Source organism: Monodelphis domestica, chromosome 5, assembly GCF_027887165.1.
Source record: "Monodelphis domestica isolate mMonDom1 chromosome 5, mMonDom1.pri, whole genome shotgun sequence".
Taxonomy (NCBI): domain Eukaryota; kingdom Metazoa; phylum Chordata; class Mammalia; order Didelphimorphia; family Didelphidae; genus Monodelphis; species Monodelphis domestica.
The window spans coordinates 49,727,356-49,744,588 of NC_077231.1; the positions used below are offsets into that span (position 1 = coordinate 49,727,356).

Here is a 17,233-nt window from a genome sequence, read left to right on the forward strand (position 1 = left end):
CCTTATTGATTTGCAAGGATAGAGGGAATTTTCCAACTGGAAGGGGAATTTTCTGCAACACTTAAATCTGGAATCCATTCTCCCCCTCATCTATCGTTAAGTAATTTAATTTTTCAGTCAAGACCAAATGAAAATACTATTAGCATTCAAACATGACTTGTTTTAAATATATACAGTTCCATGATCCCAACTTTAATTTGAAATTATAACTCTACTTTCACTGTGGTCATTTACTAATATAGAACTGTCCTAAAAACTAGAATGCACTTGCTCCTTTTTATGCTAGTCTCCTCTTGGTCCATAGCTCTAGGATCTTCTTTTACAGAGAAGTTAGGCAACAGCACTCATACAGTTAATTTTTCATAGCAGCTGGAGGAACTTTGAAAAATAATTTAGTCCAACATCCTGCCTCAAGTTAGACCTAAAAAAATCTGTTCTAGAAAGAAAAGAATTCATTCTCTGTTTTCACTATCTAAAAGGTAATGCAAAATCTATTAGTAAATTGTACCAATTCAATATGACCAAACTCTTTCTTGTGTCTGTCTTGCATACTGTGACATGAATCTGCCTTGTTTTATTTTTCTGTGCAGTTCAGCTAGAAAAAAGCTGTTTATCTTCTTTTACTTCCTAGTAAATATTGTTCAAATGTCCCTCTCCCTTTTGTCATTCCTTATGAAAGGGAAGAAAATGAATGGTAAAAAATAATTAAAATGACTGTTTAAAGAAAAGTCAATATTTATGCTTGCTACCTAAAGCACAGACTATTGTGCTTCCAACTGTGTTTAGCTCTTCTTGCCATATTTTCCACAGGTAGTTATATACTGTAAAGCATACATATGTACATGGTATAAAATGCTTACATACAATAATCTACAACACTTCACAAATGTTAACTGTTAAATCTATTTGCTTTTCTGGATTTGTTCTTTTAAATAATGGCATGATCAAATGGAAAGTATGCTTGACTTGAAGAGAGGAAGCCAATTTCAAATTAGATCATTGATACTAGCTGCATGATCATGGACCAAATAATCAATCTATCAATTTGTACTAAATGTTTATTATGTGTCCAACAAGGTGGTTATATATAATTGTTATGTACAAAGGATAAAAAACAATCCCTCCCACTCAAAAGGAGTTTATTTTCTAATGTGAGAGATTAGTATATATAATAGTTTGTACAGCCTAAATATAATGTGAATAAATATACATTTATGCCCACTAGTTAAATTCAAGATGCTATGCAAGGGAGGGAACTAGAGGCTGGGAGATCTGGAAAGACTTCTTGTCAAAAATGCTCACTGAGCTGTTTGTTACAGGGGAAGAGGGTGTCATTGTGGTGCAAGGGATGCTTTCTGCACATAGGCACAGGCACAGAGATAGGAGACAGAGTAATCCTTTTTTGAGTTACAGAGATAAGGCTAGGCTTGCTTGATGGCAGAATGCAACAAGAGAAGTTCAGTGAGGCTGGAAAGGGAGATCAGGTCCAAGTTACATTGGATATTAGAGGAGTTTATATTTCATCCTGGAGACAATAGAAAACAATGGAGTTTATTGGAGAGAGAAGTGACATGCCCAGATGAGGAGTTATAAAAAATCACAGGTAACAATCTAGACAAGGGAGTGGAATGAGGAGGCAGGTACACCAATTCTGAGCCTTGTAGCAATAATCTAGGTGAGAGATGATGAGGATCTGCATCAGTGGGATTTGCTATTGTTTAGTCATTTCTAATTTTTCATGACCCCGTTTGGAGTTTTCTTGGCAGAGATCCTGGAGTGGTTTGTCATTTCTTTCTCCAGCTCATTTTATGGATGAGGAACTGAGGCAAATGGGGTCAAGTGACTTGTCCAGGGACACACAAAGCTGGTTTATCATTTCCTCATCCATCTCATTTTACAGATGAGGAATCTGAGGCCAACAGTGTTAAGTGACTTGCCCAGGGTCATACAGTTAGCAATTGTCTGAGGCCAGGTTTGAATTCAGGAAGGAGTCTTTCTGACTCAAGCCTGGGAATGAATCCATTGTGCCATGTCACTGCCTAGTGGTAGCATGCCCCAGAATGGTAGTTGTGGTATTAAAGAGAAAGGGTTAGATGCAAGAGATGTTGTTGGTTAAAAAGGCAAGATCTGGCAATTGAAGGTATATGTATGAGAGAGAATGAGGAAACCAGGTTCATGCTAGGGATTTAAACCTCAGATACTTAAAAGGTGGTGGAGCCTTTAACAAAAGTAGTGATGTTTGGAAGAAGTGAGCATTTGGGGAACTTATATGTTTAGTTTTAGAATGGCTGCATTTGAGATGACTTTAGTATATCTAGTTTGAAGTGTCCATTAGTGTTTCCAACCTGAGGTTTAGGGGAGTGACAATGAGTCATTTTCACAGTAATGATAGCTACTTATGGGAACCAATGAGAGTACCATGACAGAATATCAAAGGACCTAGGACAGACTTCTGGGGAACTCACACAAATTAGGGAATATTATGTGGAAGCAAGAAGACTGGGAAGTGGTTAGAAAGGTTAGAAATAGTAGAACCAGGATAGAGTAGTGTAATGAACATCTCTTTGCCTCAGTTTCCTCATTTGTAAAATTTTAATAAAACTTTGTTGTGAGGATTAAATGAAATGATGTGTATAAAATGATTTGTAAATTTGAGATAAGAATTTATAAATCATATAGTGCTATCCTAATTGGGCAGACAGGCAACCGGTTGATGACTTCTAATCTTAGTGAGTTGCTTGGAGCATTGAGAGCTTATGTGTACAAAGTCACAAAATCACTAATATGTTAAGAGACAGGTCTTGAACTGAGGTCTTCTTGACATCAATGGCAACCCTATATCTATTACAACACATTGATTTTCCAAAACTCATATAGACATCATTTATATTTTAAGAGTATTAAATTATTACCTTTGATTTTTTTAAAGAACTTACCATCAAAATGTGATGTGTGGAATGAAGATTGTAAGTGAGAATTTATACTGCAACTATCAGTCTAAAGAGAGTTTTCTTTGACATGCTCCGGGTGGTTTTCTTGATTTGTTCTGAAATGTCCAATGAGAAATGTTTTTTTTTCTTCTTAATAGATCATATGCCCTTGAAAGACATCCCTTAGTGGAAATTCTTCCAAACAATCTGAATTAGGTCAGTAATTTAAATAAAATTGGATTTTCCCATTGGAAAAATTAATGAGGAGAATAAGGAAACAGGGCTACAGAAATTCAGACTTGCCCAACACAAAACCTTAGCTTGAAAAAAGTCAAGGACCTCTAAAAGAGTTTGATTCTTTTAGTTGTCCTTTCTAATTTTCCTCTCTTGGTTCTGAGAATCAACTTCTCAAGGAATCCCTTTATCAATAATGATGTTTTTATTTGTTTTATTTTGTTTGATTGAGGGGTCTAGACCTCTGACTTCTTTAGTATATGGATCTCTCAAAGTATAAACTCCCTTTATTATTGTGGATTGGCAACTTTTCTATAACTTATAGTCTTATAGTATTGCCTCAGAGATAAGGAACTTTTCTGTATTTGGGTATATACAAGAGGCAGACTTTAAGTCCAGTTATACCTAACTTGAAGGTTGGCCCTCTATTCAATATGCCATGTTGTCTCTCTAACACAATAGAAGCTACATTTATCTAACACATGATGGTTTATGAAGTCCTTCATTTATCTCATAGGATCCTCACAGCAACTTTGCTAGGTGGATAAGGCAAGTATTTTCCCTCTCCTATAAACACATAAGCTGATTCCCAGAGGCATTAAGAAACTTGTTCTTGGTCACATAGCTAATAAGTGGCATAGCTGGGATTTAAATCTGAGTAAATTGACTCTTACATCCAACTGCAGATGCATTTTGGGTACAGAATTTCTTGCTCTTTGCCTTCTTCTAGCATCTGGTTGAGAGCACGTTCACTAGTCTGAGAGTTTGACTTAAAAGCCAACAAAAGTAGGTTGTGATTCTATATCATCAGCAATGGCCATTTCTCTTTCATGGCCTTTATTTCATATTTTATGTGAGAATGTAGAAAATACTTTTAAAGAAAAATATCATCAAAAAGTTCCTTGAAGCATCTCTGAAATGTAGTGAATGTCAAAAATGTGTTTTTCCCTGAAATATCTTACCTGAAAAGAATAGGTTTGCTATTAAAAATTACCGATGGTGGGCATAACATCATCAGTCATTAATTTTGTAAAAGACAACATGATGCAATCAATAGAATGCTGAATTCAAGATGGCCTTCTTTCATAACCTGCCTCTCACACTCACTAGCTTTGTGACCCTAGGCTAGCAATTTAATTTCTTTGCACCTCGGACAACTCCCTAGGGTCCATCTATTAAGTTATCAATCTCGTCTGGGTAGAAGGGAGTTTTCACACCAGGAATTGTAGTTCCTGAGTAGACATCCTAATTATATAGAGTTTTGAGGTTTGTCACTTAACTTTACTTAATTTCCCTTTTGATTCCTTTTTCGTGTTAATTTAATTTATTAATTTAAAAAAATTTATTACATTATTCTTCTCACCTTATACCTATATGATATAGGTACTAGAAGTTTTATTATACTTAATTTTAAGAAGTGAAAACTAAGAAATGAGAATGTCAAGTGGTTGGCAATGGATCCACTCAGCTAGGAAATGGCATAGGTAGAATTCGAAACTGGGTAATTCTGATTTCAAGTCCAACACTCTTTGCACACAATGCAAAATAAAGGGTGTTCTGCTTTGAGGTGTAACTTCAAATTCTTAATGGCCAAACTGTCCAGATCTGGTGATTAATGATGGAGGGAATATAGAAGAAAGGTGGGAAGAACACCTGTCTTGCCTGTGTTCACCTGTTTTAAGAGGCATCTTCATGATTACAACAATTACACATATATACACACTTAGCTAGCATCAAAAACAATGTATAGCAAGTATCACAAAACATTGTACCTTTCCTTTTTCTTGCCTCCCCCTTACATTCTCTGAAAAGAACAAATTAGGTCATTCATCTAAATAATGGTCTAATTGACTTACAAAGGTAAAATTGATGCCATGGAAAATTCTTTAAAAAGGAAGGTTGGAAGGTATCTTCTCAGTCAAGATAAAGGCAGGAATGTCTTTTCTAAAATCTCCTTTATTAAAATATGCTTTTCAGATTTCATTCAAAGAGAAAGAAAATTATACTTGTTAATTACAATGGCAAAAACAAATTTGATCAAATGTGCCCATTTCTGATAGTGAGAATTCATTTAAAAAAAGCAATAAGGACAAGTTCTTTTTAAACTTACCTGACATGTGTATTTTATCTGAAGCATTATTTTTTTGGACAGCTGGATTAAAAAGAAACTTTTAAAAAGAAAATCCAGATTGGGTAAAATGTAGATAATTTTAACTCCAAAGAAAAAGTGTAAAATTAAATCAAACCATTTCAAAATGCTTCAGTTTTGGCTTCCTACCATAAATTTGATGGAAAGTGAAACATGTATACAATTATATATTCAGTGTCTAATTTCTTGACTCACTATTCACTTGCATTTCCTCTTTAAATGAGTTATAGGAAGGAGGAAATAAAAAGGGAATAGATTTGGGATTGAGTCATAATGCTGCTACACTTCCTGTGTAATCTTTGACAAGTCAATTCAACTCTCTCTGATGTGATTCTGTTATGTATGGAATTAGGAAATCATAGCTCCAAAATTCTATGATTTTATAGAGTTCATTTTTTTCCCTCGAATGGAGGAGTCAATTCTATTCTCAGACTAAGCAAGAAAAGTTATTCTGTGTAGGGTCATGGAAAGTATGCTGTGTCTCAATTTAATTCCTAGAATACTTGGATAACTTTAAGCAAATCATTTAACCTCTCTGGGCCTCATTTTCTTCATTTGTAAACTCAAAACCTTGGAATAGATGACTTCTAAAATACCTCCTAGAACTACACACACACACACACACACACACACACACACACACACACACACACACAACCATACACATATGGATAGACAGACAGATAGATGTAGATAGACAGATAGATGGATGGATGGACATATGGACAGACAGACACACAAACAGAGAGATAGATAGATAGACAGACAGACAGACAGATAGACATAGATAGACAGACAAATAGATAGACAGACAGACAGATAGATAGACATAGATAGACAGACAGGTAGACAGACAGACAGTTAGACAGACAGACAGATAGATAGATAGACATAGATAGACAGACAGACAGATAGATAGATAGACACAGATAGACAGACAGACAGACAGATAGATAGATAGATAGATGATAGATGGATGGATAGATGGATAGATAGACAGACAGATAGATAGATGTGTGATGTTACAGACTGTTATCCCTCAGCTTGGAACAAATTTATCAGATGTTACCAAATACTCAAGGCTGAGACTGACATTTTGGAAATACATGTCATTTGCCAGTCATTTATGGAGTATGCTCTCTTAAGAGTCATGCCAGTCCTTTTACACAATATTAAGTACGCCCATGCCTGTTATTTCATTTGATCCTCACAGCGCACAGTAAGGTCAGTGCCATTATCCTCTTTGATCTCTGATATGATTTGCTCGTGGCCAACAGTGTTCTGGAGGTTTCAGATTCTCCTTTTTCCTTCACAGCCCCAGTTGCACTCTCAATTTCATTTTCTTTCTGAGAAATTCAAGCTCTAGAATCTTATAAAACACAAATGACTCTCTTTCCTGATGTAAAAGTCTTAATGCCATTCTCCATAATGGCTATCTCAATAGAATTCTGTAAGTGTGTTTTGGTAGCTGATTGCCCTTTCAAGAAACATACTACTTTGCAACATTTTTATAATGAAGGCGGTCAGGACACTTGCAATACTGGGATACTGGAAACAATTTCTGTAAGGCTTATTCCTTGCCATTGGTCCATTTGAAGTTTTGCTCAGAAGCCAATTAGCCAGGCCTGGAAAGATATTTTAAAAACCTGTTACCTAATCTCTCCAGAAATAGTTTCTGCAAAGATCTCATTTTCAATAAGAACAGGAAAAAATGTTAATAAAAAGTAATAGCAATTCAGTTTTGCTTATCAGTTTACTTATGGCAAAATTTTTAAATGGTACATGACTTTCTTATACTTGCCAATCTTTATTGGTGGAAGCAGAGTTTTCTTCTTCAAGCGTTAACATTACTTTAACTGTGACTTGTCCATAATGCTTAGTTTGAGCTATGTAAAACACTAACATGAGTGAATTAAATCATACCAGGTAAGGCACCAGCTGTGGCTTTTAAAATCAGTTTAATGTCAGAAAAAAATCCTGGTGTAAAGGGAAGTTAGTGTAAAGGGAAGAGGGCTATAATAAGTGTCCTAGAACCCTAGTTTATATCCTGACTTTGATATTTATTAACTGAGTGGCCTGGCAATACCCCAGCTTCTAACTATTTCAGTAAATATATTTGCTTTGCAATGACTGACCATTAACCAACAACCAACATTTCATGATAAACCCATTGTTTTAAGCTAATAAGTTAGAGCAGTGATGGCAAACCTTTTAGAGACTGAGTGCCCAAACTTCATCATCACACTGCATATTGAGCTCCTCACCTTACCCTAGAGAGTGGAGGGAGGAACCTCTCCCATTGGGGTGCTGGGCAGGGGGACAGGTCATGTGAGAAATGTCCTCATGTATGCTTGGAGAGAGGGAGGGGAGCAGCCTCCTCCAGCACACATTCCAAAGGTTTGCCAACACGGATCTAGAGTGTTAAGACTGTGGATCCATAGATCACCTTGAACCCAAAGTAGTCATTCTCACATTGGAACTAATATTTTTTTCAGTGGTCTTGTAGGATTCTAAATTATAGAAGACTAAATCAGAGAAGAAAAATAAAAGTGGTAGCCTACCTGAAGGGCAATGATAAGACAGATGATGATGTAGGAAGGCTATATCATTTTAACAATGATGATTTGTACAAAAGAAGAAGGATAAAAGACATAACAAGAACATATAACACTGGAAAAAAAGGAGAGATAGTCATCTAATAAGTGTGATATGCCCCTGAAGGACAATCTAATGGTAAAGTAGTAGAATGGAAAAAAATTATACCAGAATAATGTTATATTGAGTAAATTCTCTAGTGTTGATAATCTACTGACTCGTCAGTATGGCACTATGGTTCAGGGAAAAGACCACTGGATCTAATGTCAAAAGTTTTTATTTTCAAATCCTCTATCTGCCCCTATGCTAACTTAGACAAATAATTTTCATTCTCTGGGTGTCTATTTACTCATCTATAAAATGAAAGCAGTAAGAACATGCTCTCTCTTATGTGTCTTCTGTTTATAATTCTGTGATCTTATATTTATGAGAATGTTTGAATGGGTTATGATCTGTGCCAAGAGAGGAAATACTCAGCCACCACATATCTATCCAAGTATGGAATTTTGTTTGCCTCCTCCATCCTCTACCTCATGGTTTTGTTTTAATTAATGAGGTTGTATAATCTAGGGTTATTTATTGGTGGTATATATTAATTATTAAATTTAATTTAATATTGTTCTTGAAAAGATAAACTACTCTCACAGTAGTTATTATTATCATAGAAAGTAGGATAATAACTTATGCTTAAAATACAATATTATCTTATTTTGTCACATTTTATGATTCTATAAAGATTCATTTGATTGAAGTGGGATTGTTGTGATGACAACTAGGTCAGTGTTCTCATGTTACAAATGATATAAGTAATAACAACATGCATATAGCCCTTTGAGGTTTGCAAAGTCCTTTATATTTCTCCATTTGTTAGCAAAGCTGGATCTAAATTTATATCTGACATTTTCAGAAGTCCTTTCTGTTGAAATTACTTTGTCTAATCTTTTTATTTACTTAAATAACCAATAGTGTATGCCCTTTCTGCTCCTCTCCAACCCCCCTAAGACTTTAGATTCACATGAATTGAGTTAGATCTTGGAAGTTTATCTGAAAGGCTTATTATTATTTTTTTTTTTGGCTTGTGCTTACCCAAAGTTCCACATAGAACTAATGGTTGGCTTTTGTCTGTTTGTCACAAATGTGACTGACAAAATTCCCAGTTACTATATAAGCATTCAAGGAAACAACTACAGATGTTACAGCCTCCATTTATATAAGGAAACAATTATATAAATAGACACAGCAGCTGGGTTTGGATAGAGTGACACACCTGGAGCAAAGAAGGCTCTTCTTCCTGAGTTCAGATCTGACCTCAGACACTTGCTGACTGTGTTATCCTGGAGAAGTCACTTGGCCCTATTTGCCTCAGTTCCCTCATCTGTAAAATGAACTGGAGAAGGAAATAGAGAACCACTCTAGTATCTTTGCTAAGAAAACTCCAAATGGGGTCACAAAGAGTTGTATACAATTGGAAAATTACTGAACAACAGATAAAACTATTTCACTTACAGAAAATGAAGAAAATTCAAAGGGCTCAGGGGAGCTCTTGAAAAGATAGAGAAAAAAAATGATACTTATAGATGTTCCCCTGAAAATTTTTGAATTCAAGGTTGCAGTGATGACATTCCAACATTCTGATGAATCTCTTGTGCCTATCACATGGTTCTACCCAATTTCCTCTAAAACATAGTGTAGAATCCCTCCCCTCAGGAAGAAAAGAGATTTTGGGTATGTTGAATAAACAATCCCTCTTTCTTTTGATGTGCATTACTTACAAAATTCACTGAAAAATCAATTATTTTCTTCTTGCCTTCAATTTTATTGTTTTAAACATTTTTTTTCTTTTGAGGTAGGAACCACATGTCTATTGCTCTTTCTCAACGAGTGATACTGCACATGAAATAACATTCTATATCTAAAACATCCAATTCCTAAGAGCAGGATTATTTTCAAAGCATCTCACAAGGCTGATTCTGAAATCTGTTAACTTTTTTCTCAAAGGTTGGAATGCTGGGATTTTACAATTTAGGGAATTAAAAAAACCCTACTTCTTAGGGGAATGGTTTTGAAGAAAAAGTAAACTGGCCCTGTTTGCCTTCTCGGCAAACTGGGCAGGCACTTGTATGATTCTACCATGTAGCTTCTTGAAGGACTCTGTCACTGTCCTGGGTGCCATCTTTTTGGCTTAGAAACTCTATCGATCTCTCAAGGCATGAATATAGGCTCTGAAATCTACTAATGAGCACAATAAATTTAATGTGTTCTGGGCTCGAAAAAGATAAAGCACAGACTCACTCTTCCACACATCCCCAGTATGGATGACTTTGGCCAAATCTACTTTGTTTTGGTTTATACCCTGCACAAAGAGAAGGTGGAAAGGGACTGAGTTTATCTGTTTTCTGGACCAATTTTATGGGTAGTTCCCATGAGTAGGGTCCACCGTTCTGAGTTCCATCCATCCAGCCATCTTGGAGCATCATCAGTTCCTGAAAGCCAGTCAGACCTTTGAATGACATGCATTCACTGTTGATTAAGGAACTCATTAAAAGGATAACATAACCTCCATAAAGCTTACTTGAGTGATTGTTGAATTCTCATTCTATTCCATTTCTCTTCCCAGTAGAACCTAAAGATTCCTGAGGACAGGCATGTGTAAAAATTTATTTTTATTCCCTAGTTCCCAGCCCAGTGCCTTGCACATAATAGCCTCTTAGTAAATGTATATTTAATTTAATATTACATTATGTTGGTATCCTTTCGAAGAAGGTTGTTGCAAAAGTGAAGCATTTCAATGAACACTTCAGAGGGGATTTTACATAGGCATTTTTTGTGAGGTGCTTCCTATTACTTTCATTCCTGCCATATATTCAATCAGTCTGAGTAAGAAGGAGTTGTTAACATTATTGGGTTTTTGTCCTTTGTTCTTATAGACTCATTTCCTTAATTGTGTCTTTACTGAAGAATAAAAAAGAAAGGGTAGCTATGTGGCACAGTGACTAGAGTACCAGACATGGAAATAGAAGACCAGAGTGCAAATCTGACCTCAGACACTTTATTAACTGTGTAACCCTGGGAAGTCACTTTCCAGTACCTCTGTTTCTTCATCAATGAAACAAGCTGGAGGAGAAAATGGCAATCCACTTCAGTATCTTTGTAAGAAATCCCCAAATGGGGTCATAGAGAGTTGGACAAGACTGAAACTTCTGAACAAAAGGGGAAAAATGTTTGGGAATAAGATAAGGGCTTGGTATAGTCTAGCACTTCTCCAGATATTTTGCTTTATTTGTCTCTCCTTTTGGGGAGGTTTCAAGAGGGCATGTCTCACATGTTCCTACAACTTAGTGATATAAATCTTTATCCCATCAGCCATGAGTTTTGGAGAATTTATTGGGATGAATCCATATGATAAGGTCCATAATCCTCTGATACTTGTTACCTCTCCTGAGCTTCTTCCTCTTCCTTTGGACAAAAAAAAATGCATATAGTTTTAATAAATATATTAATCAATAATCATTAATTAAGCTTCTTCTGTACTAGTCCAAAAAGATGGAAGAATAAATAGAGAGGCAGCCTCAAAGCCAGGAAGATCTGAATTCCACCAACTAGAAATCACTATAGATAATTCTATCTAAGCATCTACTTTAGAATGATGACTAAAAGTTCACAATGATATCTGAAAGTGTGGGAGGTAGTTATGAAATCACCCAAGACAAATGTAATTAATTTGGCATAATTTTAATGTGAAGCCATTACATTCTGATTCTTTGAAAATGAGTCACGCATGTATAACAGAGAACAAAAAAATTGAAATAATTGAAACAGTTCATTCAATTCCATGAATAATTATGACTATTTAACACTCTACTAACCAACTTAGAGGATCAATAGAATCAAAGATTTAGAGCTGGAATGATTTGAATGCATCATTTCATTTACAAATGAGGAAACTGAGGTTGAGCAGTGAATACCCAGAGTCACACAGCTAGTTTCTAAGGCTGGGTTTGAATTCAGGTTGTATTAACTCTACAACCAAGGGTCTATCTACTGTGCTAGCTAGCTCCTGCATATTATCTGGCTAAGTATTTTCTTTGTAAGCTTTTTATCCATAGGGGATACTCTATATACTGTTTTAGTGGCTTTCTTTTCCTAAAACACGATTTCCAGTGTTCTGATGGGGAAAAAGAGTGAAATGATGACTATTAGCCCATAATTTTTAAATTTTTGAAATCAACTTTTAATTGAGAAAATAGAGAGAAAAATGCTATTTGATGGCTTATGGTGCCTAACAATAGGTAAATGGAGAACAGAATAAAACTTGCAGTCTAAAATATAGGAAATGGCAATTGCCTCATTATTGAAAATAACAGACTGTTCATTTGAACATTTATGGGGTGCCTGGAGGTAGGTGAAAGGAAACAAGGTCAAGGAAAGGAGAATGGACATCTGAAGCTGAGATGTACCTGACTCTACAAATGACTCCTTTAGCTATAAGGTTGAAAACTACACATTCCTGGCAAATAAGTAATTTTTGACAAGTTTTCCTGGATTTGAGTTCTGACTGAAAAAAAAAAATAAAGTGCTGACTGTATGTAAATGGGATGCCTTAAGGAAGCTCCAAGGCATCCACACTGGAACCTGCAGTGGGAAGGTCCTAACATTTGCAACAATTATAATACTCCTTAATTTAGAGGCATAAGCATAGGGGGGGAAATACAGCAGAAACAGCCATCCGTGCTTCCTAATTTTGCCTTTCTCATGGAGATTGGCTTTTTCTTCTTGAGAATCCAAGGTTTGTTCTTTGGGCCATTACACTATATATAGAAAACAACAAGCACTTCCGTTCTAATTCTTGTGATCCCAAGACATTAACCAGGGATTTTCAAGAAATATGGTTTTGTTAATAGAGCAAGAGATATTGTTAAGTGACCAAAAATCTCTCAGGGCAGCTAAGCTAGCCCTGTATCACTGGATACAGCGCTAGGTCTGGAGACTGGAGGTCCTGGGTTCAAATTTGTCCTCAGACACTTCTGAGCTGGGTGACTCTGGACAAGTCACAACCCCAGTTGCCTAGTCCTTCTCATTCTTCTGCCTGGGAACAAGTATTTGGTCCTGAGTCTAAGACAGAAGGAAGGATTTAAAAGCAGAAAAGCAATAGCAGCCAATTATAAAGCACAAAAGTCTTTTGTTGTTGTTATTCACTCATTCAGCCCTGTTCATCAGTTTGTGACCCCAGGGACCATACTGTCCATGGGCTCTTCTTGACAAAGATACTCTTGTAAGGTAAATAGTACAAATATCATTTCCCCTTTATTAGTGTGGAAGGAGCTGATTCTCAGAGGGGGAGTGAAGAATTCCCTGGCAGCTATAAGTGGTATAGTTGGGACTTTAAAGCAGGTGTCCTGGCTCCCAAACTAATTTTCCCCCCTTTGCTTTATCATGCTTCTAGGTGTACAGCCCTCTCTTTGGTTAATTCCCTAAATTATTAAGCAGGTTTGAAATTCAGAATGTAGGAAAAGCCTTCCCTGAAATGTTTTCCATAAGTCTCCTTTTAATTGAAACACTCGATGAATCGCAACCAGTTTGCTAAATACCAACCAAAATAGTTTCTTGAAATGATTGTTTTAAGCAGAATCTATCTATCTATCCATTTGTTCTAAGTATACTTAGAAATATAATTAGCTTAAACAACTAAGTTCCCAGTTGTCAATATTTATAGACAGTGGTGTCACTTATTAATATTGCTTTGAAGGAATGTAAAGAAAAAAAGCAAAGAAGGTAATATTGAATTTCCCAGAATTGAGTCTCCTGAGTTTCAAAAGTGTCTTTAATATTGAATGATATGGGTGGCTTATCAGACCTTATTAACTTCCTATGCATTACACCATTTCATTAATTTCTCTCAATCCATATAGGCTCTAATTAGAAGTCAAGTAAAAATACTTGTAGCTTTCTAGTTATTTTGAAATTTGAGAAAGAAAGATGTTTAGGGGATAGGCTTTATCTGGGAGAAACAGGTTAATTACAAAAACCAATTAGTTGAAGCAACCAAGATGAAAAATAACTCAAGGTCCTCTAGGACTGCCTAGATATAAGTAATTATTTGATTTAAACTATCTTTGTTAGAAATAATATTAATTTGATAAATTGGTAGACTTGGAGAGAGAATTGTTGGTCATGTTCTATGGATTCTTTTAGGGAGGGGGAAGGGGAACTGCCTAGTGGCATTTTGAGATTTAAAACATGTTTAAGATCTGTTTTTCCCTCAAAACTTTCTAGAACATCACAGAATTACTTTGGACAAAGGAAGTTGGTTGCTGGGGAATATCAATCAAACTGGCTACTTTAGGGTCAACTATGATCTAAGGAATTGGAGATTATTAATTGACCAACTAATACGGAACCATGAGGTAAACTCCAGATATGCTCATCAGAGATCAGTTTTGATATGTGCATTTCTTTTTTCTTCATTCCTAAATGGTTCCATCTTTCTGGTTGGCTCTCATAGGTTCTCTCTGTCAGTAATCGTGCAGGTTTGATCGATGATGCCTTCAGCCTAGCAAGGTATGTTTCTGATGGCCCTCCAGCTTAAATGTATGTGACCGCAAATGTGTTTGTTTTTTGTTTTTGTTTTTTGCATGGAGTTAAGCAGAGTTTGCATTTCAATTATAAGAAAACATTAAAAAAAACCCTTTTCTCTATAGTCCAATCATCTATTTGACCTATCAATATAAACAAATCACTGTTTCTAACTTGGACTATTCTAGATCAATAAAATCCACAGGGCAGTCCTAAGTCTAGGGAGAATTGATCAATTTTTCACAAGATTAATTTTATACTCTGTTGATTAGAAATCTCCTTGGATTTTTACTAACAAACTTGACAAAATGACCCTCTTGTTATATTTCTTTTTCATGGACAATCTCTTCAGGTATTAACAATTTTTGATGTCTGACCTAGAGAATGTGAGCATTTTGTGTGTTTTTATTGTGTGTGATCCATTATGAAAAGTATTTTCTGCATGAGAGCACTAAGTATTCCACAGGGAAAGGAAACTCTTCTATATAATAATTATTGGAGTTATTAGTAGTATAAGGCTTTAGTAATTCTGAGTGTAGTACTGGAATTTTCTGTGGTTGTATAATTAGGCTTATTAAAGGGAATGAATTATTCTCCTAAACCTTGATTGTATGAAAATTTTTCTGTTATAAATTTGGAAAATGGACTCAATTTGTAGAGCTACTGTAAATATATGTATTAGCTCTTTCCATTTTTGGATTATTTCATGACCCAGTTAATGTTTTTAATCTTAGGAAGCATTCTATATGAGTTGTATATTAATATAACACTGTTCTCTATGCCAAAACTCACCCTGGTTCATTATATCTTGTCTTGTGTAGTTACTTGAAACCAGCCAAATCTATCTTTACAAATATGAGAACTGACTTTACCCTATGAAAAGGATATTGCAATGTGCAGGGGTTTGGGGTTGCTTTATGAGTTTTAGTGTATTAAATCAAATTTCAATTCTCCTCTATGTACTAAAAAGCATATTGTGCCTTGTAGAAGACTTATTCATCATCTCTGGTGAGCTTAAAAAAAGAAAAATCTATTAATTACTTTGATACAAGCAAAATTTAACTAAAGAAATAAGAGTATGACATAGCAGAGTCAAAACTTTAGTGCTGTGATTGAGAGTACGGTGGCTGATTGGGAGTGGAGAAGAAAGCATGTTGGGTAGCAAGAAAGAAATTATATATTACATATATGTATATATAGTATATACACACATTATATATACATGTAAACCCACTCCAATCTATGTATCACATGCATCCATGCACTGTCTTCACATGTACTTGTGCATACATACAGAATTTATGTATGTATTCTCAATATTATGAGCCCTCAACACATTATAGAAGAGGAAATTAACTCGTTCAATCATTCCTATTTGTCACATCAAGAAAATTTTAGGAACTCAAGGAACTCCCTTTTCAAATAAATCTGTGACTATTAGCCTGATTGTGTGCTAGGGGCCAAATGTTTTCTAAGACTTGAAGAGTACTTCATTGCCATGCATACATCTTCAGTTTTGTCTAAGTGGAACACTCAACTTATGAAAGTCTAAAAAAGGGAAACAAGGATAAAAAGTTTTATGCTACATAGAAAACAAACAAAATATAAAGAAAACAAAACTGAAGTCTGGGAGAGATGACTATCATCCCATAGCCAATCAATATCAGAGGTATTTCCTAAGACCTTAAATCATCTCCTTTCATTATACCATGATGCTAGGAAACTATACTGATTTGACAATGGCTTTGTTAGTGATGGGGGAATAGGCTGGGGATTACAGTTCAAAGGAAAGGGTTTGACTTAATACAAGGAAATAGAGAGGCGATGTGGGCTAGTAGAATGAGAACTGAATTGGGAGTTAAAGGACCTACCTGGGCTCTGATACTACCTGTGATACACAGGTATGCCATTTATCCTCTCCAGGTCTCAGCTTCTCTTATCTGTAAGGTGAGAGACTCGGATTAAGTGACTCCTGAGGACCTGTCCCTCTTTAAATCTAGAATACTTTCAAGTCTCATTGAATATCCAGAATGATTCAAAGAGAAACATGTAAGGGTTTATAACGATGGCTGGTAGGGAATCTTGTAGAGTAGGAAAAGACTTTTCATTTGCTGTGTGCAATAAGTGATAGAGTATATAATGGGAGGAAGACACTTAGATTAGTCAAATTGTTAAAGTGATGTGTACAGAAGATCATTTTGAAAGACTAGAGATATGAGTCTGTGATGACAAGAATATTAGGAATATTTTGATCCACTCCCTGAATGCCCAACTCTCTTCAAAGTTCCTCTCAAGTACTACTTCCCATATGAGATGATTCCAGTTATTCTATTTTTTTCTCTACCATAGAAAAAAAATTCATTCACTTTGTGCATATATGTGTATATATGCACTTTGGTTTACTCATCTATGGATTGTTTTCTCCAAATTGAATGTTAAATTCCTAGAAATCAAAAACTATTTTTGTTTCTTTCAATCCCCAGCACTGAGTGCGGTGCCTAGCATGTAGTAAGTGTGTAATAAAAGCCTCTTGAATTTGACACTTGCTTGAATGTTGGAGGAAAACAGAAAGAACTTGAGAGGGGGCAATGTGAAGCTTCATTCTGGAGTAACCTTAGGGAATGGGTAGAGTGGTTGATTTACTTTTGTACTGGAGCAGCAAGGCATTGGTAAAGGACATGGGGGCTTTAAGAAAGTAGTCCCATCTGAATCGTTGAGTTTTGGTTGACGACAAGGAACCTAAGCAAAAGTA

At 35.6% G+C, this 17,233-nt stretch overlaps 1 protein-coding gene across 1 annotated transcript in view; it reads left to right on the forward strand.

Moving 5' to 3' along the window:
• The window catches only part of TRHDE (thyrotropin releasing hormone degrading enzyme), a 463,529-nt gene that overhangs the window by 344,111 nt on the left and 102,185 nt on the right, over positions 1-17,233 (forward strand). Inside the window, exons 11-12 of the mRNA XM_001370518.5 lie at positions 14,182-14,312; positions 14,411-14,466. Coding sequence (XP_001370555.4) covers positions 14,182-14,312; positions 14,411-14,466 — 187 coding nt within the window. The remainder of the gene's footprint in view (positions 1-14,181; positions 14,313-14,410; positions 14,467-17,233) is intronic.